Genomic DNA, 24,287 nt, shown 5'->3' with positions numbered 1-24,287 from the left:
GGGTGGATTACCCGTGGGTAAAAATAGCCTGGATCATCCAGGAGCAGAAATAACATTGTTTCTCTTTTCCATCTCTCTGCTTTAGCACTCCTGTCCTCATCCCTCTGAGATTTTGGGCACATTCAAATCTATATCCTGGAACCCTGTAAAGGTCCATGACATCCGCTGGAACTTTGAAAAGTTCCTGGTGGGGCCTGATGGAATCCCTGTCATGCGCTGGTCCCACCGGGCTACCGTCAGCTCAGTCAAGACAGACATCCTGGCGTACTTGAAGCAATTCAAAACCAAATAGGAAGGTGCAGTTAAGGGCAGGAGCAATCCTACTTCTACTTCTCACCTAATGACTTGCACCCCCTCTCCCCGCAAAAAAGGAATATCCGTCTTCTCACCACACTCTCTTCCTGCATGGGCTCCACCTGAGCAAATCACCTCCACATACGGCCAGAATTCCCACTCTCCACAAACTAGATTTATATTTGGAAGGATACTGCTCTTTTGCCTCTCAAGAGTATGTGGGTGAAGACTGAAAAAAATGGAAACCTAAAATCCCCAGATCTCTGTTACAGGTTGAATCATTCATATCCACCAGAGGGAAATCATCCTTCCACGACAATGGTTCAATTGGTCATCACATCCTGAAGAAGAACATTCCTAGACATTCTGACTCTTCCATCTCTCTCCACCCTAGAGGTGCAGAAATAGCAACGGGGTCATAGTCACACAATTTAGGTTCCACTTCATAACATTTTTTGTCTCCTAGGACAAACATGTGTCATCAGTTTCCAACTGTTCTGGCTCAGTTTTCATCCATGACACCTCCTCCCACCAGCCATTCTCCTGTGGGAGCAAGAGCATTGCTTCACAAGAAGAGAGGGCATCTCCGTGCTGGTGGGACCCAGAACCTGTCTCTGTTTGGCCCTACAAAAGTTTTCCTTATTGTCTGATCTTTAATGCATTCAGGCTATGGCACCTGGACAGGAATGCCCTTTATCTTTTGAAGGATGGGATTTCCCATCTCAACCCTGGATTCCTCAGCTTCAGAATGAGCCCTGCCACTGTCTCCAATAAAATGTTTTCTGCAGCATCGACCATCTCTATGGTGGTTTTAAAATCCCGTCTGGTGCTTGAACTCATTTTATCTCCCTCCTCCTTCTTACTCTGTCACAAATGAAGTATTGCCCACATGACCTGAGCCCCCCAGACAGAAAGATTTACATTTGGAAGGCTGTCACCTGCTACCTCTCAGTTGTCATTCCTCTTCAGAAATTGCCTCAACCTAAGTTTGTCCCCTTTCCAGGGCAGCCTGTATCCAGTTACTGGTCCCCAAGAGGCATAGAGGCCAAACCCTGATTGCTCAACTTAGCACAACTTTGAAGGGCCGCACTAGCTCTAGACATGCACAAGGGGTAGGCCGGTGGCATTTTGTGCTTGCTCTGCACCCTGATTTTTCCCTCTGACAAATTCTGCTTCTCTTCTTTGCACCCTCCCAACCCTCCATGCTGATTCTCAGTTAATGCCCTAGTAAACTTTCTGAATGCAAATATCCATCTTAGAATCTACTTTCTAGGGAATCCAACCAGTAATTGTTGGTACCAAATATGATCTGAGAAAGAAGATGCTGAGAGGAGGTTTTTGAAGTTGAATTATTCACCGTCTGGTTGACGATGAGGAGATGGGTGGAGCACAAACAACCACCGTCACAAGTAGCAGTGCGGTTGTCAAAACTTTTGCCAAACCTGAACTGGTATGGTAAACTGGCGGAAGAATATGCACTAGCAGACATGAAGTTTCAGGTGCTTGAGAAACATGAGGGGAATGGTAATTATAACATAATAGAATTGGATGGTCGTTGCCAGAGGAAATTGATGTTTTGGAGAGCGATAATTAAAGACTGAGGATGATATATTATTAAATTAAGGCTAACTGTGAAAGTGTGTCTCCATGGGATGTATAAAGGACCTCTCCTATCTCCAACTTAAGAGCACCAAAATCTAAAGTTCAGGCTCCAGACTTAATCATAGGAATAGTATGTAAAACTCTAAAAGAAGTTAGCTTCCAGCTAGGCATGGTGGTTCACGTCTGTAATCCCAGCACTTTCGGAGGCAGAGGCAGGAGGATCTCTTGGGTCCAGGAGTTCAAAATCAGCCTGGGTAACATAGGGAAAGCCCATCTCTGCAAAATAAAAAACATAGCCAGGCATAGCGACACACCCCATGATCCCAGCTGCTAGGGAAGCTGAGGTAGGAAGACCACTTGGGCCTAGAAGTCAAGGCTGCTTCAGTGAGCTGAGGCTCAACATGGAGACATCTGGTTTGAGGTATTAGAATATCCAAATCCCCAAAATTTCCAGGACCCTCAAAACTTTTAGAAGTGGCCCACCCCTTCTTATTGAGGGTTAGCATATCCTTCTTGCTTGAAAACAATGCAGATGACTCTGGCCAAATATTATGTGCCTCTGCTCCCGTTCAGAATCTGCCTCATATCGAACTAGGTTCTCAGAGTACCTGAAGAAGGGGAGTGCAACGTCAAGTTAGATAAGGAGACTTCACTGATATGGGAGCACTCTCCCTGAATACAGAATTTTTACACTCTGTCAAGAACCCAACACACCGTTCGGATGTCTCCTACTCAGAAAAAAGGAAAAATGTCTCTTTCTCAATGTGGTGGAAACACCAGAACTGTTTCAGCAGGTGGTAGAAATAGGGGATCAAACGTTCAGAAAAGTGGGTGGGTTCAAGTGATTTACCATGCAGTGCTGGGAACCCCACTAGATAAATGTACATCACCGGAAGGCCAAAGGACATTCAGTTTGAAAAAACAAAAAAGGAATGTGCTGGTGAGAGGGGCCATTTTGTTATGTTGTTCAATTACTTTAACAAAAATTTTAAAAATATTTAATCTTTCTCTGTTGAACCTTCATAGAAAAAGCCTGACATGAAATATAACAAATGTAAACAATGGATTTCTCAAGATATGAGACTTTGGCAAATTTTTAAATAATTATATTACTGTTTTTCTGTATTTACTTAGCCTGCGTTGCATCTATACGTCGAAAACAGTGATTTTGTAAAGGAAATATTCGCTCTCTGAGTGTTTCCGAGTAGCAAAGCATTTTAACATTAGATTTAAAATCAGCGAGTGTCTGGATGGGAGTGGGAGGCTGGCATTTCGTTTAAAGTAGCAAATAGTGTAGCCGAACGCAGAGTGGAGAGACAGAAACTAGAATGGGGAAGATGGATAGCCCGCGGGATTACGAAACAATGGAAAATGCGCTCGCTGGTTTTGTGCAGGCGGAATACGCACTTCTTGGTGGAAACTTCGCTCGGAAGGTAGTGATTGACACGTCTATTTTGCATGCAGCCATCTTCGCTTCCTGCTGCTGTTGGTGAACCGATGTGACTTTCATTCAAATGTTTTTAAATTATTGTCTGACTTTAGAGAAGCTGTGGGAAAATCTGAGTAGAAATTCAAGGTACCGGTGAAGGCAACCCTGAGTCCCCAGGGCATTTCTGAGTTGGGAGGAAAAGGGCTCCGGATCAGCTGATTCCGGGGTTCCCTTGATTGTTGCTTTTAATCCCATTCGTGGAAGTCCCGTATTAGAAGGTGCCTAAAGCTCATATTATTTAATACCTTAAAAAACAATGGTTAAAGAGTTCATCGTCAATCTGTGACAGCGTCTTCTCTTATATCTTTCCAAATCCATATTATCTCTGTGGCTCCAGTGGCGCAATCGGTTAGCGCGTGGTACTTATAAGACAGTGCACCTGTGAGCTATGCCGAGGTTGTGAGTTCAAGCCTCACCTGGAGCAGTTTTACTATTCTCTGACCTGTAGAAATCCGAAAATGGGGAGAGCTTATTGCATCTGCGATTCCTTTCAGCGATGTATGTACCGTTGTGATTTAGACTGTACTCAGAACCCTCGTGTGATTTGATTTAAAATTCCCTGCTTAAGGTCATGGGTGATAAACGTCATCACACAGTCCTTTTTGATGCTGGCCTTTTTCCAATACATCGGGAACAAGTGTATGACAGTCGCTAAAATAGCTCTTCACAGTATTCATTTCAATAAGAAACTGGCCGGGCATGGTGGCTTACGCCTGTAATCATAGCACTTTGTGAGGCAGAGGAGAGCTGCTCTCTTGAGCCCAGGAGGTCAAGACCAGGCATGGGCAACATGATGGAATCCCGTCTCTACAAAAAATACAATTTAGCCAGGCGTGGTGGCCGCACCTGTGGTTCCGGGATGACAGAGTGAGACCCTATCTCAGAGAAACCTGACCTTCACAGTCTCAGGCCCAGACAGATTAGGCATATATAAAATTTCATGACAAGTGTTTCTGTGTGACTTTTCAACTCTGTGAAACAAGGACGATCTTAGGTTTTAAAATCATTGTATAAGTGGGACTTTTCTTGTCTCTGAATCTGCTTTCCCTACCTCAGTTTCTTCATTCCTCTGGGATTCTTTTTTTTTTTTTTTTTTTTTTTTTTTTGAGACGGAGTCTCGCTCTGTCGCCTGGGCTGGAGTGCAGTGGCCGGATCTCAGCTCACTGCAAGCTCCGCCTCCCGGGTTTACGCCATTCTCCTGCCTCAGCCTCCCGAGTAGCTGGGACTACAGGCGCCGGCCACCTCGCCCGGCTAGTTTTTTGTATTTTTTAGTAGAGACGGGGTTTCACCATGTTAGCCAGGATGGTCTCGATCTCCTGACCTAGTGATCCGCCCGTCTCGGCCTCCCAAAGTGCTGGGATTACAGGCTTAAGCCACCGCGCCCGGCCTCCTCTGGGATTCTTAATGAGTCTATGATGTCTGTAGTTACGACAGAGACACGGGTATTGAGTCTCAAAAAATAAAACGACCCAGTACAGCCTCGGAGCTGAGCAGGAAGCCTATATGTGGGCCACCAATCTCACCTTCTGGATCTTAAACATCTGAGACATCCTGGAGACACAATACAGCTCTCCCTCTTCACGGATTTATGACTGCCCATTTGCAAATGCTCAGCACTACCCATTCTTTTCTAGCTGCTGCTGCATTTCAAAGTGTTTACATTCTCCCTGGTTCCATTCTGAGCTGCCCACAAGGTAAAAATGGGTTCAAAACAACACCTACAGACCAACTTGAATTAACACTTGGTTTAAAAAAAAAAAAAGTGATAGTGGATAATTTACTTAACCAAGATGTGCAATGAACATATCAATAGGAGAGCTATTCACCGTGTTGTTTGATACTAAACGATTAATGGTCGCAAGTTCCTCCCATCTCTGTATGCATATCCCTCTGTAATGTGTGTGTGTATGTGTGTTTGTTTTGTTTTGTTTTTTTGAGACAGGGTTTGGCTCTGTCCCCCAGGCTGGAGTGCAGTGGTGCGATCTTGGCTCATTGCAACGCCACCTCCTGGGTTCAAGCGATTCTCATGCCTCAGCTGCTCAAGTAGCTGGGATTACAAGCATGCGCCACCATGCCTGGCTAATGTTTGTATTTTTATAGTAGTAGAGTCAGGGTTTCGCTCTATTGCCCAGGCTGTTCTCAAACCCCTGAGCTCAAGTGGTCCGCCTGCCTCCGCCTCCCAAAGTGCTGTGATTACAGACATGAGTCACCACACCAGGTCTGTAATGCAATTTTGCAGCAGCTTTCATCAAGAAGCCAAGTCTGTTTCCCTCCCTGTTGTATGTGAGTTGACTTTGTGATTTGCTTTGACTAATAGAATTCTGTGAAATGGTGTAGAAATGGTGGTGTAGGAGTTCTAAGATTAGGCCTCAAGAAACCATGTCACTTACCTCTTAGAACCTTGATACCACTGTGTATGGAAACTTCATCGAGCATCTGAGGTGGAAGACCACACGGAGAGAGAGTCTCAGCCATCTCAGCCATCCCAGGCAGTCCAGCTGACACCCCACACATGTTAGTGGGACCATCATGGACCATCCAGTCTCAGTCAAACTGCCAGGTGACCACAATCAAACGAGCGATCCAAGACAAAACCAACAAAAGAATTGCCCAGTTAAAGATAGCTCAAATCATTGACCTGAAGAATTGTAAACAGAAGAAACAATTGTTGTTTTAAGCCACTAAATTTGAGTAAGATTTGTTACATAGATATAAATGATGGATATAAGCAGTAAGCATATTTCTGAGCACAAAGCAAGTGCCTAGGGTAAGTTAGGAGTTATGATTTTGGGGGATCTTCTCATTGCTCCAAGAAGTTGGTCTTCTCTTCTCTTGCCACAACACGGAAACTCCAGAATCATTTGGAATCCTGGGCTGTTCAAATTGATCCTTGGAGTAAACTTCTAATTCTTTGTGTCCTTGCACCAAGCTCAGGCTTCCTGCTCTGAAAGACCCAGAGCTTCCAGATCTCTAGAGTGAGTTGAGGTATGACTGGATAGAGGTATCCCACAGTCCTTGCCTGATTTTGTAAACTAAACTGCAGAGTCCACAGTTATTTCTAGCTGCATTTTCCTAGCGCTGGCTGTCCTTTTGGTAGGTGTGCTGATTTGCCTTGTCACCCATGACAAGGAGAAAAGGGTTTGCTATCCATGTTGAAAAACATTTGAATATTTAATTTTAAAAAATTGTAGTAGTTTAGAGATGCCAGATAGTCATACTTGGTACCTTGTTTCCAGTTTGCCTAATATTCTTTCAAGAAAATCCCATAACAGACAATTCTTATATGTCACATACTTGTCATGGTGGCTAGAAGCAGGGTGTACAGTTCTCTTTTCCAGATACTCCTGAGTACTTTCCCACCAGGCAAGATACCAGAATCAGGCAAAACTTTTTTTTTTTTTTTTTTTGCTTTGGATTTTAAACTAAATCTGAACAGAAAGCAGCATCTGTGTGTTTTATTTAGAAATGTTGCATTTGATAGAAGAGTTGAAAATGACAATTGAACAATGTCATAAATTATGACAGAATTTCCTAATTTATTAGTCAAACTAGCAATCAAACAAACCAAGTATGTTATAAAGCCATTTACAGACAGAGTCACCCTCTCAGTAAATTCCTAGAGGTTATTCTCCACCAAAATGATACAACACTAAAAAAAAGGAAAACATAGGGGTCAAAAACAGGAAGAAGGCAAAGTATATCCCAGGTCGTTGGAAGAAAAACCCCAGGAAGATACCTGTGTAACATGCCTAGAGAACAACCAATCTAGATTGAAGCAGGGGGATGAAGGCTCCAGAGAGGAGACCACTAAGAAAAATATTAAAATTCATAGGTTCCTTGAGGTATTTCACCATATTGAGAGTTACTTAAATTCAAGGAAAATCAATTGAGATGAATTGGTTACATGATCATAAAAGAAAAAGGCAGTTAATAACTTTGTAGAAAACTAAAAGGCACATAAGATACAAAATATAATCATAGTACTACATGGCACAGCTGTAAATAATTTTTTATAACCAATAAACCCTGAATTTAGAATTATGATGAAATTAAGTAGGAAGGATGAGGGAGGAGAAATATATATGGAGGGATGAGTAATGTATGAGAGATCCCTCCAGAGATTGACTTTCAACATGAAGTGAAAAGAGCCCTGCAGACCTGCTCCCAAGTGAAACTGATGAAAATTATTTTTTTCAAATCAACCATTTAAAAGTCTCTGGCAAAGTGCTGGGCATAGTGGCTCATGCCTGTAATCCCAGCACTTTGGGAGGCCGAGGTGGGTGGATCACAAGGTCAGGAGTTTGAGGCCAGCCTGGCCAGCATGGTGAAACCCTGTCTCTACTAAAAATACAAAAATTACCTGGGCATGGTGGCAGGCGACTGTAGTCCCAGCTACTCAGGAGCTGAGGCAGGAGAATTGCTTGAACCTCAAAATAATGATAACGAATGAAAGAATTGTTTTAAGAGTACATACTGTATGATCCCACTCCATGAAATTCTGAAAACTATGAACATATAACAACAGAAAGCATACCTGGTTGTAAGAGGGGAACAGGGCTTACAAGAGTGCAGGAGGAAGTTTTTCGGGGTGATGTCTATGTTCATTATCTTTATTGTACTGGTCATTTCATGATTACACATATTACACATATATGATTATATATATGTGTAAAACTTACACATAGTTTAAACTTGTGCAGTTTATTGCATGGGAATTACGCCACAATAAAACTGTTTAGAGTACATTGTCTGGAAAAATATATCTATGCCATTCTGCGAGTATAGTTGTGGGTCTTTTCCCTCTCTTTTTTCTATACTGTGGAAGAGATTGTGTCTCGTTGGATTTTTTGTTTGTTTGTTTTTTGTTTTGAGATGGAGTCTCGCTCTGTCGCCAGGCTGGAGTGCAGTGGTGCGATCTCGGCTCACTGCAACCTCCACCTCCAGGGTTCAAGAGATTCTCCTGCCTCAGCCTCCCCAGTAGTTGAGATTACGGATGCCTGCCACCACGTCCAGCTAGCTAATTTTTTGTATTTTTTAGTAGAGACGGGGTTTCACCATGTTGGCCAGGATGGTCTCGATCTCCTGACCTCGTAAGTCCCAGATAAGTGATGGGAGGTGGGGTTTTCTCAGTAGGAAGATGTTTGACAGCTAATTCAATTTATTTCATAGTTTGACTATTCATTATTGCTCTCCGTTCTTTAATCATACTTAATAAGTCACGCTGTCCTAATAATTTGTCCATTTCATATAAGTATTCAAATATATTTGGCCAGATTCTTTCCCCTTTTGTTTTGTTTTAACGTTTACTGGCTTAATTTTTTTGTTGTTCTATTTTTTTATATCTTCCTGCCCAGACAATTGTTTTGACTTTTACTGGTTTATTATAAAGAGCATTACAAAGGATCTCTTTCGCCTTTTGGAGAAGCGGCTTCCTCTTCAAGATCTTTTCCTGGCTCGCCTCTCCTCCTGTTTTCAGGTCTCTGTTAACACCTTGGTTCCTCAGATATTGCGGACAGTCTAATTCGCCCCGCGATGTGAGGGACAACCCGGGAGCGGGCCCCGGCAGAGAAAGAACGCTTGCGGTCAACGACCACATCCACCTGAATCAGGAGCGGGTTTTAAAGCTCCTCTAAAATGTGGGAAGCTTTCCTTTCGAAAGGGGGCGATATTTAAACTGACCTCAAAAATACAAGGCTCTCAAGATACACTCTTTTGTGTGTCTGCGAGTCAAACTTGTAACCGAGCGCCGGGACCAGTGGAAACGTGATGGTCGCCCCCTGCGGGACCAGGTGAATAAAGCTCCTTAACATGCACTCAACTGAGCTCACGGAGCCCACTCAACAGGCGGGAAGAGGATGCGCCTGGACCAGGGCGCACGTTCTCCCCATCCCACCCCGGACTCCAGGCACCTGTGTGCCAACCTGGTCAAACGCTTCCTCCAAAGTGCAAACAGCTGAAAGGTGGTGTGCTGGCCCCACCTGAATCACTCGCAACTCCAAAGAGGTGTGTGATTCAACTTCCCATTTCCTCGGGAAAGGACTGCAGAGAATTCACGTTCACTTTCCGAAAGTAATTGAATGCTATAATTTTGGGGCGTGGGAGGTTGCGCAGTGTTGCTTGAAAGTTAGGGACCGGAAAGTGAAAAAGGGAGAAACAACCACGAAGGGATTCGAACCCTCAATCTTCTGATCCGAAGTCAGACGCCTTATCCATTAGGCCACGTGGTCCTACGCCTTCACAACTACAAAAAATGTAAGAAATGTTGTAAGTCTTGGCTATTAACCTGGATTTTATATATATTGTGTGGTTCTACTTATATGACATGATTTCTGTTGTTAACCTAATTTCAAAGATAGTGTAATAATACAAAAGCTAAATAACTTTCCAGTGTCACAAAATAACAGGGTAATGCAAAGTGAGTATTTCGATTTTCTCCAAACTCCTACCCTTGACACCAAATGTTACACCAAATTTTGCACATGCACCACATTGCTTCTCTCAGCCAGTGACAAAAAGCTGTAAAGAAAGGGAAAAGGATAAGTATTGAATGTCTCTCTATAATCACTACTACACATGATCAGTTTGCATTTAGCGTTGAAACCCTCTGGAAGTAAATGAAAATCACCAAGTGAACCAGAAAGACCCCCTCAGGCGACCTTCTCAGCTTGGCGTCCAATTCAGCTGCAACAGCTGCAATTAGCATTAAATAGAGACATCTTCCTAGGCCTGGCTCCGCTTGGTAATCAAAACTAGACCCTGCTGAATACTCTCTAGTGAGACGTTTATTAAAAGCCCAAGAGTCTAGCGGTCACTTAGAGAATAATGTAGAAAATACCTATCATCTTGTGCAACCACCCGGTGGTGGCGCTGTGTGGTTCAAGGGGCAGGAGCCGCGCTTTAGGCCCGGGAAGTTGCGGTTCGAACCACTTCTTAGTGGTGTATTTTCATTTCAGTTCTTCATTTGACCCAGCCATCCTTAACTCGCAGGATTTTGACCTCCCACTAGTGATGTGCCGGTGGGAAACACACAGGAAAGAAAGGCGCACGCGAGGCCTGGCCACTGAACGAACCACGCCTGTGTGGACCCCCTCCTGTGGGTGCCGGGGGCGTGGTGAAAGCAACTGGGCGCATATGGTGGTCTCATTCCCCCCATTACTGGGAACTCTTGGAGAGCCTCTATGGGACCTGCCTCTTCATCCTGGCTTCCGGCTCTCCCAAAGTCTGTTACACAGATTTGTCACATTCCAGAAGGGCTGGAGAAACATTTATTTACTGAAAAGTTCTTCTATCCAGCAACTGCACCCTGAGAAGGCTGCGCTCTCTTTCTCTTGCCCTCCACGAAAGCACCACCCGGATTCTCTCACCCACCTGGTCAAAGTGTCAGCTTGCAGGGATCTGTTCTTAACCCAGCCTGAAGGGGTTCAGTGAACACCTAGGAACCAAACTTACTCTGAGACCTAAAAGATGAGAAAGAATTAGTTTTAAAAGAAAAAAAAGTGCAGAAAGAGGCTGCACATTGTGGCTCACGCCCGTAATCCCAACACTTTGGGAGGCTAAGACGCGGTAGGGTGGGAGGTTAGTGGGGGGGGAGTTGGGGGGGGGTGGGGATTGCCTAAGGCCAGGAGTTTGAGACCCTCCTGGGCAACACAGCGAAACCTCTCTTCTCTCTTTAAAAAAAAAAAAAAAAAAAAAAAAAAAAAAGGTGATCTAGAAGATGGATCAGTATGTGCAATGGTATAAAGAATTTTGTCCAATTAATTTGAAAATTAAAACAGCAGATTCTGCAAAAATTATCAATTATGAAATTCAATTCAAGACGAAATAGCAAGTAACTGTTACATAAATTGAATAGTCAAAAATTGTCCTACAGAGAAAGTCCTAAACCCAGATATTTTCACCTGAAAGTTCTTCAAAACAATCCAGGGAGAATAATTTCAACTGGACACAAACTTTTCCAAACATAGTGACAGAGGGAAGACTTTTCACCTCATTTTCACCTTCATCCTAATACCAAACCAAAGAGAGTGAGAGAAAGAAAAATCACAGGTCAATCTCATCCATGAACACAAAATCAGAAATCAAAAAAAAAAAAAAAAAAAGCTGAATCCACCAATGTTTAAAAAGTATAACAAACCCAGATTTATACCAAAAGCAGGGTGTCAATTTAACATGAGAAGAACAGTGTTATGATTCAGTACATTAAGAAATTAAAGGAAAAAAATATGTTCACCTCAAAAGAGGCAGAAAAACATTAGATAAATTTCTATGTCTGCTCACGATGCAACTGTTAACAATCTAGAAATAGAAGGAAATTTCTTTTACTTAATTTTTAAAAGATAAAAATAATCTACAGAAAACAATTCTTAAAGGTAAAAAGTTTAAAACACTTTACTTGAGATTGGGACTACAAATGGTATACTAGGAATTGCCACTTCCATTCCTTCCCAGACAAAAGGAAAGTAAAAAAGTTATAATTCTCAGAAAGGAAGAAACAGAACTATCTTTTCTTTCTGTTTTTTCTTTAACAAATTGTGTACAAAATTAACAAATTTAAAATTAAATTATTATAATTATTAAGAGTCTTAACACATTTTCCTGACTGCCATAACAATTTACGAAAGCAATGACATGCAATGCAGAAAAACCTAGAAGTCACAGGAAATGAGATATTTTGATATTTCAATAACAAAAAACACAAAAATATAGCATAATTTCATTTATAGAAAGTACAAACTAAGCATCCTAAAATATCTATTGTTTATGGATACAAATATAATTAGTAAAGCTAACAAATAAGAGCAAGAGAATGATTATTTTAAACATCATTATAGTGGTTATCAAAGCATGAGGATGAGAGAGGTATACTATAGAGTAGGGTAAATAGAGTTTCTGAAATAATGGTAATACTGTCTTTCTTAATGTGGCTTCATATTTTTTAAGAAAATTTTTAATTGCAGTATAAGAAACATACAGAAAAGTGCCCAAATACAAGCATATATAGATCATTGAATGTATATGAAGAGAATATATCTTTGAACGCCCACCCAGGTCTTCTGTTTCAATGTATTGCCACTGTTTCCATCAAATAAGATCCCAGAACTAAGTTTTGCCACTTGAGCTGTGTCAAGAGATAGAAAATTATCAGTCCCTCCAAAAGCCACCCTCATGCCCCCTCTTAATCACATTCTCCATAAGCATAACCACTTTCTTGACATCTAATATCATCTTTGAATTGTGCATATTTTCATACTCCATATAAATAGGATTATATAATAAATACTCTCTTATGCATGGCTTCTTTTGTGCAGGAATATGTGAAATTCCTCCATGTTGTTGCATTTAACAATTGTTCTTTCTCACTGCTGTGTATGTATTCTGCAATATGAATATAACAATTTTTTATGTTTGTTTACCCATTCTGCTGGTGATGGATGTTTGGGTTGTTTCCAATTTGGGGATATTATAAACCGTACCTCTAGGAAAAGTCTTGGACTTGCTTTTTTTTTTGCATATATTTGCACAAGTTTTACTGGGTATTAAAATAAAGAGAGTAAATCGATTTTTAATGTTTGCCGACAGTTTTCAAAACCCATTATTCTCTTTTATCCATCTGCCTCACATTTAGGTCAGCCTATAAGAAAGTGTGTTTAATCTATGGATCACTTTTGATAGTGTGGATATTTTAACATTATTAATTCTTCCAATCCATGAACATGAAATATCTTTTCATGTATTTGTGTCTTCACCAATTAATTTCATCAATGTCGATAGTTGGTTAAATTTGTTCCTAAGCATTTATTCTTTTTGATACTATTGTAAATGGGATTCTTAATTTCCTTTTTAGATAGTGTTCATTGTTGGTGTATAGAAATGCAACTGATTTTTGCATGTTGATTTTGTACTCTGCAACTTTACTGAATTCATTTATTAGTTCTAACAGTTTTTTGGTGGGGTATTTAGGGTTTTCTGTACATAAGATCATGTATACAAAAATCAACTCAAGGTGAATCAAAAGCTTTAATCTAAGACCGGAAACCATTATAATTCTACAAGACAGCATTGGAGAATCCCTTCTAGACATTGGCTTAGGCAGAGAGTTCATCACCAAGAACCCAAAAGCAAATGTGACAAAAACAAAGATAAATAAACTAAAAAGTTTCTGCACAGCAAAAGAAGTAATCAGCAGAGTAAACCAACAACCCATAGAGTGGGAGAAAATCTTCGCAAACTGTATACCTGACAAAGGACTAATATCCAGAATCTATAAGGAACTCAAACAAATCAGCAAGATAAAACAAATAATCCCATCAAAAAGCGGGCTAAGGGCATAAATAGACAATTTTCAAAAGAAGATACACAAATGGGCAACAAACATGAAAAATGCTCAACATCACTAGTAATCAGGGAAATGCAAATCAAAACCACAATGTGATACCACCTTACTGCTACAAGAATGGCCATAACAAAAAAAATTTTAAAAAAACACATATTGGCATGGATGTGGTGAAAAGGGAATACTTTTACACTGCTGGTGGGAATGTAATCTAGTACAGCCAATATGGAAAACAGTATGCAAATTATTTAAAAAACTAAAAGTAGTTCTATCATTTGATCCAGTAATCCCACTACTGAGTATCTACCCAGAGGAAAGCAAGTCATTATATGAATAAGACACTTGCATACGCATGTTTATAGCTGCCCAATTTGCAATTGCAAAAATATGGAACCAGCCCAAATGCCCATCAATCAACAAGTGGATAAAGAAAATGTGTTATGTATTAAATATACACCATGGAGTACTATTCAGCCATAAAAAGGAATGAAATAATGACTTTTGCAACAACCTGGATAAAGTTGGAGACCATTATTCTAAATGAAGTAACTCAGGAATGGAAAACCAAACATCATGTGTTCTCACTTATAAGTGGGAGCTAAGTGAAGACGCAAAAGCATAAGAATGATATAATGGACTTTGGGGACTCAGGAGGTGTTTGGGGAGGATAAGGGATAAAAGTCTATACTTTGGGTACAGTTACAGTGTACACTGCTTGGATGATGGATGTATGCACCAAAATCTCAGAAATCATCACTAAACAACTTATCCATGTAATCAAAGACCATCTGTTCCCCAAAAACCTATTGAAATAAAAAAAATACTAAGATCATGTCATCTGCAGAGACAATTTAACTTCTTCCTTTCAGATTTGGATATCTTATTTATTTTTTCTTGCCCAATTGTTTTGGCTAGGACTTCCAGCACTATATTGAATAGAAATGGTGAGAGTTGGCCTCCTCAGCTTATTCCTGATGTTAGAGGAAAATCAGGTTTTCACCATTGAGTTTGTGAGCTCTAGGCTTATCATATATAGCCTTTGTTATGGTGAGGTACATTCCTTCTATACCTAACTTACTGAGAGTTTTATCATGCAAGTTGTTGAATCTTGTGAAATACTCTTTCTACATTTATTGAAATTATCATATTATTTTATCCTTTATTCCATTAATGTGATATATCACATTTATTGATTTGTATATGTTGAACTACCTTTGCACTCCAGGGATAAATTCCACTTGATCATGGTGCATGATCCTTTTAATGTACTGTTGGATTCAGTTTGCTCTATTTTATTGAGGATTTTGGCATCTATTTTCATCAAGGATATTGGCCTACAATTATCTTGTAATGTCCTTGTCTGGCTTTGGTATCAGGGCAATGCTGACCTCATAAAAACAGTTTGGAAGTATTTCCTCCTCTTTGAGTTTTTGGAAGAGTTTGAGAAGGATTGGTACCAGTTCTTTAAATGTTTGGTAGGATTCAGCAGTGCAGCCATAAGGTCTTGGGATTTTCTGTGTTGGGAGGTTTTGATTGCTGCTTCAACCTCTTTACTTGTTATTGGTCTGTTTGAATTTTCTACTTTTTCATGATTCACTCTTGGTAGGTTGTATGTTTCTAAGAATTATCCATTTCTTCTAAGTTATCCAATTTGTTGGCATATAATTATTGATAGTAGTGTATTACAATCCTTTGTATTTGTCAGTGGAAAAGAAAACACAAAGTGTTGTTTTTTTCTATTCTCTCACCCAACAGCCTCAACACCAATGTCTTTTGTGACCAAATGTGTGTGTAGGGGGTGTGTTCCTCACACACCAAACAAGCAATCAATTTTGTAGCAGAAACCAACTCAGCGTCCTCCAACCCAGTTCAATTATGACATTATCCACCTGGAAATAGTTTCAGATCCCACAGGTTGAGAGCTCAGTTTCACAAAACTGCCCCCACTTCAGATACAAGTCACAAGTCTGGGCCTCCAGAACTTCTGATCAACCAGCTTCAAGTTAGGGCTTCCATGACCCCCTCTTGGAGTTTGATTAATTTGTTAGAGCAGTTCACAGAACTCAAGGAAACACTTAAGTTTACCGGTTGATTGTAAAGGATATAATAAAGGATGCAAACAAACAGCCAGATAAAGAGATAAACAGGGTGTGATCTGAAAGGGTTCAGAGCACAAGAGCTTTCCCTCCCATGAAGGTGGGATGTGCTATCTTCCCAACACGTGGAAGAGTCCGTCCTCCCGTTATAGGCCCAGAGCAGGGCCTTGAGGGCCAAATTTCCAGAGAGATGCTCTGGAGACTTCAGCATTTGCTGCCCAAGGCTGCTTCAGGACTCTGCTTGCCACACTCTGGCAGAGCTCCTTGGATGCTCCAGCCTTGGCTCTGGAGGGCACAATGGTAAGTCTTGGTAATGTCTACATGTTGCTGATTTGGCAAACATGCATAGTACAAGAGATGTGGGGTCTCCACCTAGATTTCAAATGGACAGCCTGGGGGCCCAGACAGAAATTTGTTGTAGGGTTAGAGCTACCAAAGAGAGTTCCCACTAGATCAAAACCTAGTGGAGCTGTGGGATCAGGACTGCCTCCAAGACCCTAGAGGTGTAGAGCAACCAGCATGTAACTCCAGCCTGGGAGAGCTTCAAGCATGAGACTCCAACATGTGAGAGCTGTCACACGGCCTGCACCTAGCAAAACCACAGGAGTGGGGCAGCCCAAGGCCTTGGGACCCAACCACCACCCCATTGTGCCCAGATGGAGGGACATGGAGTCAAGGAAGATAATTCTGGAGCTTTAATACTTAATGTATTCTTCCTGTTGGGTTTTAGACTTACTTGGCATTAGTTATTCCTTTATTTTTGCCTATTTCTCCCTTTTGGAATGGGAACATCTATCTTACACCTGGGCCACCATTGTATTTTGGAAGCAGATTACTTGTTTTGATTTCGTAGGCCCATAGCTGTAGGAAATCTGCCTCAAGATGAATAATGCCTTGAGTCTCACCCATATCTTATTTGGATGAGACTTTGGAGTTTTGTGTTGGTGCTGGAAGGAGTTAAGATCTTAGAGCTATTGGGATGGAGTGAATGTGTTTTGCATGTGAGAAGGACATAAATTTTGAAATTCAGGGGTGGAATGCTATGGTTTGAATGTGTCCCCTAAAGTTCACGTGTTGGGAACTTAAGTTCCTAGTGCACTACTGTTGAGAGATGTAACCTTTAAAAGGTGTTTAGGTCTTGAGGGCTCTGCCCTCATGAATGAATGAGTGTCATTATCACAGGAGTAGGCTCATTATTGCAAGAATGGGCTCATTATGGTGAGAGTAAATTTGTTATAAAAGTGAGTCTGACTCTCTGTCATTCACGTGCATACTCTTTTGCACTTCTGCCCTCTGCCATGAGATAATGCTGCACAATGGCCCATGCCAGATGTGGCACCCACAATCTTGGATTTACCAATTGCCAGAATTATAAGAAAAAATTTCTTTTCTTTATAAAATACTCAGTCTGTGATATTCTGTTATAGCAACACAAAATAGATCAAGACATTCCTCTAATTGGCAAATTTCAAATAATCTGTCTTTGAGTTCACTGATTCTTCTGCATGATTGAGTTTGCTGTTGAAATCCTCGATTTAATTTTTCTATTCTGTCATTGTATTCTTCAGCTGCAGTATTTCTATTAGGTTCCTTTTCATAGTTTCTAGTTATTAAACTTCTCCTTTTGTTCATGCATTGTTTTCCTCATTTTTATTTAGTTGTCTATATACATTCTCTTATAGCTTATTGAGCTTATTTCAGATGATTATTTTGAATTCTTTATCAGGTAATGTGTAGATCTTTATTTCTTACAATTCAGTTACTGAAGCATTAATAGTTTTCTTCAGTGAAATCGTGTTTGACTAATTCTTCATGATCTGTGTGGCATTGCACTAATGTCTGTGCATTTGAAGGAAGAAAAACTTCCAATCTTATAGACTGATTTTGGCAGGTACAGACATTCTCCTGTTGAGTTGCCTAGAACAGAAGATATATTCCTCTCAAGTACACATGAAACGTTCCCCATGAGGACCACATTCCAGGCCATAAGACAAACCTCAAAAAATTAAAAGTGTAAAAATGATGTGATGTATTTTCTCTAATCATAATGTAATGGAATTAGAAATCAATGGCAGGGAAAAAATGTGCAAGACACAAAAATATGTGGAAATTAAGCAACACTCTTGTATAGCCAGTGGGTCAAATAAGAAATACCAAAGGAAACCAAAAAATACTTTGAGATGAATAAAAATGAAGACACAACATACAAAAACTTACAGGATGCAGATAAAGCAGTGCTTGGAAGAAAATTTATAGCTGTAAATGCCTGTATCAAAAAAGAAGAAAGATGTCAAATCAGTGACCTAACTTTCTACCTGTAGCTTTCTAATAAGTTTTGAAGTCAGATATTGTGAGCCCTTCTACTTTTATCTTCTTAAGCAATAAACAGAATCTTTGGGGGCTTATATATACCCAGATACTTTTTAATATATAAATTAAAAATCTCAGAGAGGAAAACCAAGGAACTGCTGAATATGGTTGCCTCTAAAAGAGTGGCCCTAGAGAGACATGCTGTGGATTTAGGGAAGAATAACCAAGTGTTACTTATGTAACACACACACACACACACACACATATTCTGTTGAGTGATATATTCTGTTTAATATGACAGGAGGTGATACCATTGAGCAGCTAACATTATCTCTATTTCATCATTTATGCAATGACGATATTAAAATAACTGATTTATAAGTCACCTTCCAGCTCTAGCAATAAATATATTGATTATAAGCAAACAAAGTTATAAAGATGAATCTGGGTTTATGAGAAAAGAGATGACGTATCAAATTGAAATGTTTTAAAGAACTTTTGTATAGGAGCATTAGTTTCTCTTGTATAAACTAGCTTTGTCATATTTATTAAGCTGTCATGGTTTGAGGAAATGGTAGTGGGCAGAAAGAAAAAATTTTTGACACAAGGAGATAAGACAAAGAGAAGGAAGAGGAAGAACAGTTGCAGTTCTAAGGCACAAGGTGTCCTAGACGTTTTTCCTGATGCATAGGTACCACTTGAATAGGACAATAGTGAGACACCTTCCCTTGTCCTCCCCACTCTGACCCCTGCCCTATTCCATGGAGCTGAATTCCCCATCGCTGCTGTCCCTGCCTCCTATTGCTGAGTTGGGTAAACACCAGGAAGTCACCTATGTGGATTCCTGTCTCATCTTTGGGAGCTTTTCAGAAACTCCAATGTTCAAAAGTAAAATTGAAAATAAGTGAAACAAAGATTTGTTTGGTAAATCATTCCCTTTAGCTCTTAAAGATTCTGTACAATATTGAAGAATAAAAAAGTAAGAAGACTCACATTACCAGACTTCAAGAAATACTGTAAAACTACAGTAATCAAGACAGGGTGGTATTGGTAAAAGAACAGACACATAGAACAATAGAATAGAGACTCCAGAAATAGACCCACACAAAGATAGCCATGTGATCATTGACAAAGAAGCAAATATATAATTCAATGGAAAAAAAGGACAGTCCTAGATATTTGCCCATCTGATTTGAAAACTCTTGTCCACACAAAATGCCTATATATGAATGTTTATAGTAGCTTTATTCATGGCATTCATAGTATTCTTCAAAAACTGGAAGCATCTAAGATGTCCTTCAATGGGCAAATATATTTACAAGCTGTGGCACATTCATACATTGGAATTTTATACAGAAATTTTAAAGTGTGCCATAAAACCATGAAAAGGCATAAGTGCATATTGTAAGTAAAAAAAAGTCAGCCTGAATAGGTTACAGACTATGATTCCAATGATATGACATTGACCTTCTAAAAAGGCAAATCTATAGAGAGAGTTAAACGAGTCTTGATTTCCAGGGGTTTGTGGGGAGGGGAGGAGGGTTGAACAGATGAAGTGCAATAGATTATCGTTTAATTCAGTAGGCTCATATAGAAAAAAGAGGAGGAAGGTCAAGGTGAAACACAAAGTTTCGATATCAAAGTGGAAAAGGAAGAGAGAGGGAGATAAAGGAAAAGAGGATGAGATAGTGAAAGAACAGGGCACAGAGGGATAGTAAGAGTGATGACTGGAGCCAGCGTGCAAGGGAGAGAAGAAGGAGAAGGCGGGGAGCTAGAGAGAGAAGGAGGGAAATGGAGAACAAAGTGAGAGTGAGAGGCATGAGAAAGAAAACGGAGGAAAGAGGAACAAAGGGAAAGACAGTGTGCCCAGTTATCAGTGTATTGGCTGCCAGCTCCAAATCGCCCCTTCCTTGCCCTGCTCTATGATACTGGAGGTGGACCCTGAAAACATTTGTTTCGCCACATGGTAATGTTGAAGCTGTGCTAGGCGATTACACTGCAAGAGGAAGGGGCCTCTGGACTCCATGATTTTTCTGCTTGTTCCTGCTGAAACCAAGGTGTTAATCTGATCGGGTATGCCAAACTTAGCCTGCCCTGCTTGCTTTTGGCCGCTGTCATTTTGTGATTTTTTTCCCCCATGAAGCTGAGGGCCGCTCCGCCGAACATTAGAACTTAACCCTTACCGGCGACCTTGTAGATAATGTCTGTAAGTTGCCATGGTAACGGTCGCCTCGGTTGTTTTTCAGGAACCTGGGGCAACTCCTGTCCAGTTTAAACCGGTTGAGACCACCGACCCTTCAACGGGACCTGCGCAAGTGCCCAAGAGGTGTTCAAAAACTCCACCCTCAGATCATACTAACGCCGTCATTTTCTGTACACTAGGTCCAATGCAATACCGTGAACTTTTGCGCAGAACGAACCTGTTACTTCATTTTCCCTCACTGCCAATCACTTTTTCCCACACCTTAGACCACCCCACTTCCCTAACTCGTAATTATCCCTAAGCCTTCTCTTCCGGGAAACGGATCTGAGAGCTGCTCGTCTGCCTCCTCCCTGGGCTGCCTTGTGAATGAATCTTTTCTCTTTTTCACAAACTGCTTATCACAGTGATTGACTTTCTGTGCGTGGGCAGAGCAAACCAGGTCAATAACACTGCTGTGTGGGGTGGGCTGTGGGACACCCAGGGCGATCATCCCTCGCGAGTTTGTGAAACTCCCGGCCGACGACTCTCCAACGAACCTTACACAAGCGGCCTAGCAGGCGGCTCCCCAGAGAGCTCATTCCACACTCTAATAATGGGTGATGGCTTGCATGCCAGCTCCAGCGTATGGCACCTCAGAGAACTTTTCAGCCAATGGCAGTGGGAAGTGCTTTTCCCCCTTTGTTCCTGTCTTGGATGCTCTGCCTCAGGCTTAGAGGCAGTGGCTGCTCCGAAGAGTTCTCTACTCTTACTAGACAGGGCCCTGTTACTAGTTAATAATTCTTTAAGTTGAATATTTCTTGTTCAAATTACTATGCGGTTTCTGTCTTACGACTAGATCTTAACTGTTAAAAATAAGTAATGGATAATAGAGAAGGAAACTGGGAGAGGAGGAAAAATGAAAGGGAGAGCAAACGAAATAGAGTAGAAAGTTGAAGTGATTAGCATGGGTCCATACAGCTTGACGGAAGAGGTTCTGTCTTTGGATCAGAATCAAGTCTGTAGGAGGAGTCTTTCAGCCTCCTTCTGAGAATACAGCCACAGTGTGTGAATCTGAGTTATCTTAGTTCAGCTCCCTAACTCTACAAAGGGTAGGATCATTTTCCCTTTTATTTGATGCCCATGGAGATGAAGTCCTCTTCTTGTGCATAACAGGTGATCAGTAATTTTGGAGCAAAATGAAAGTAGCTTATGAAAGAGAGTTATCTTGCTGAAGTCAGTTGATATGCCACCCCCCTTTTCAGATGAAACAGAGGAGCTGGCAAAAACCACCTCTGAATCAGCTGGCCTGCCCTACGAGAATAATGTGCTGTTCTTTTTCCTCCTGAGCAAGCATGACCCTAGTTCCCCACACTCTGGGAGTAAATAAACAGGACTGTCAAAGAGGTCCTCACCACAGCCTTCAGCCAATGTCTCAGGAACTGAGGCTTACCTGAGACATAGAAGGTGAGGTGATGTGGTTGCTTAGACTTATCTTCTCATTTGTGCTGGTCCTGGCACTCTTATTGCTATGAGATTACTAAAAAGTTTCCTGGAACATATTTTGTTAAATAATTAATTGATACACTGATTTGATCTTTATCAATTATATGAATGGTAGTAAATTATCACATGTATCCTGAAAACATGGGCATCTATCATGTATAAATTTTAAAAATTTAAAGTAAAATAAAGTAAAGGGGAAATAGTCTATTACAATCTCTTCTTCTCTTACATATCAAAGGGTAGTATATTGAGTCCAAAGGGAAATTATTCCTTCCTTTCTTTCTTTCTCTTCCTTTCTTTTCTTTCTTTTCCTTCCCTCCCTCCCTCCTTCCCTCCCTCCTTCCCGTCCTTCCTTCCTTCCTTCCTTCCTTCCTTCCTTCCTTCCTTCCTTCCTTCCTTCCTTCCTTCCTTCCTTCCTTCTGACAGAGTCTCGCTCTGTCTCCCAGGCTGGAGTGCAGTGGCGATCCTCCCACCACAGTCTCCTGAGTAGGTGGAACCACAGGCACTCACATTAGCTGGGCTAATTTTTTTTTTTTTTTTTTTTAGATGGAGTCTTGCTCTGTCATCCAGGCTAGAGTACAGTGGCGTGATCTTGGCTCACTGCAATCTCCGCCTCCTGGGTTCAAGCGATTCTCCTGCCTCAGTCTCCCGAGTAGTTGGGATTACAGGCATCCGCCACTGCACCGGGCTAATTTTTGCATTTTTAGTAGAGATGCGGTTTCACCAGGTTGGTCAGGCTGGTCTTGAACTCCCTACCTCAAGCAATCCACCTGCCTTGGCCTCACAAAGTGCTGGGATTACACACGCTGGGCTAATTTTTAAATTTTTTGTTGAGACAGAGTCTCACTGTATTGCCTAGGCTGCTCTCGGACTCCTGGGCTCAAGTGATCTTCCTGCTTCGGCCTCCCAAAGTGCTGGAATTACAGGCATGAGCCACCACACCTGGCCAGGGAAATTATTTTCTTTCTTACTGTTTTTAACTTTAATGTTTTGAATAGATAATGTGACATAATTTACAATTTTTCTAATGTAAAACAATATTCAGTAAAATGTCTTCCTCTCACTCCCACCCCAGTGCCCTTGCCAGTCCCGGATTCTTAAGACCTCAGATGACTAGTATCAGGTTCAGGTGTCTCCTTACAGGGCAATTTTTGGCATATAAATTCAAACATGTGTATATTATTTTCTCCACATTTACACAAATGATAGAGTGCTATTTACACTTCTCTGTACCTTACTTTTTCATTTAATATATTCATTCAGTAGTAAGTGTTATTGGGCACCAACTATGTGCTAGACATGTTTCTAGACAATAGATAGATACAATCGTAGGGTGAAGTGAATGATATATTTCCTGCCTTCATGGAGCTGATATTCTAGTGGAGAAGACACAATAAATAAATTAGATAAAAATGAAATATGTTAAATAGTAATAAATTCTAACGAGAAAAGGCAGAAAAGAGGGACAAGATAAGTTGAGAGGTTTGAAATTTTATCTAGTGTGATTGAGGAAAAGCCTCATTTAGGTGATTTTTTGAATAAAGACTGAAAAAAATAGACGAGCCAGCCGTGAAGATATCTAAGAAAAGAGCATTCTAGGCAGAGGGAGGAAAAGTGAGGATGCTCTGAAGCAGGAATGAGCCTGCAGTGTCCAAGGAACCCCAAAGGGACAATGAGGTTGGGGTGGAGTAAATTAGGAGGGTAGAAAATGAAATCAGAGAAATAAAGGAAGGGGCCCAGATCCTACAGTATGTTTAGGATTTTCTTTACAAAAACTCTTCTTGACTCAGATCTTGTTGTAATACTCTAGAATCACAGATGCCAATACAAATGGTAGTGGCATTGTGGTTCCTATTTTTATTAATAGATTAGAACATGACATGGAAGATTTGGGGGAAAATGCTAAAATCTGATTGGACAACAGCCACCTGGATACCCAAAAGAGGTACAGGATACGACTGAATATTATCAATGGCCTGTCTTAGATGATAATTTTAAAAATACTACTGGCTAGGAGTGATGGCTCACGCCTGTAATCCCAGCACTTTGGGAGGCCGAGGTGGGCGGATCACGAGGTCAGGAGATTGAAACCAGCCTGGCCAACATAGTGAAGCCCCCTCTCTATTAAAAAATAGAAAAAATTAGCCAGGCGTGGTGGTACCCACAAGTAATCCCAGCTACTCAGGAGGCTGAGGCAGGAAAATCACTTTAATCCGGGAAGAGGAGGTTGCAGTGATCCGAGATCGCACCACTGCACTCCAGCCCGAGCGACAGTGCGAGACTCCATCTCAAAAATGAATTGAAGGCCGTGAGCAGTGGCTCACACCTGTAATCCCAGCACTTTGGGAGGTCGAGGCGGGCAGATCACCTGAGGTCAGGAGATCGAGAGACCACCCTGGCTAACACAGTGAAACTCCGTCTCTACTAAAAATACAAAAATGAAAAAAAAAAAAAAAAAAAAAAAAAAAAAAAAAAAAA

General features: G+C 41.0%; 1 protein-coding gene and 2 non-coding genes across 4 annotated transcripts in view; 2 read left to right on the top strand and 1 right to left on the bottom strand.

Moving 5' to 3' along the window:
- The window catches only part of GPX5 (glutathione peroxidase 5), a 9,315-nt gene extending 8,229 nt beyond the window's left edge, over positions 1–1,086 (top strand). For both annotated transcript variants that reach the window (XM_023191658.2, XM_023191659.1), the window contains one exon: positions 86–1,086. In XM_023191658.2, the coding sequence (XP_023047426.2) occupies positions 86–292 (207 nt within the window). In that variant the 3' untranslated portion in view covers positions 293–1,086. The remainder of the gene's footprint in view (positions 1–85) is intronic.
- Positions 1,087–3,715: 2,629 nt separating this feature from the next.
- Positions 3,716–3,809, top strand: TRNAI-UAU. The gene is made up of 2 exons: positions 3,716–3,753; positions 3,774–3,809. It is a non-coding gene; the product is annotated as a tRNA-Ile (tRNA).
- Positions 3,810–9,539: 5,730 nt separating this feature from the next.
- On the bottom strand, positions 9,540–9,612 carry TRNAR-UCG. The gene has a single exon. It is a non-coding gene; the product is annotated as a tRNA-Arg (tRNA).
- Positions 9,613–24,287: the final 14,675 nt, after the last annotated feature.

This window comes from Piliocolobus tephrosceles, chromosome 5, assembly GCF_002776525.5.
Source record: "Piliocolobus tephrosceles isolate RC106 chromosome 5, ASM277652v3, whole genome shotgun sequence".
NCBI lineage: Eukaryota > Metazoa > Chordata > Mammalia > Primates > Cercopithecidae > Piliocolobus > Piliocolobus tephrosceles.
This window is presented reverse-complemented; position numbering and strand designations above follow the sequence as displayed.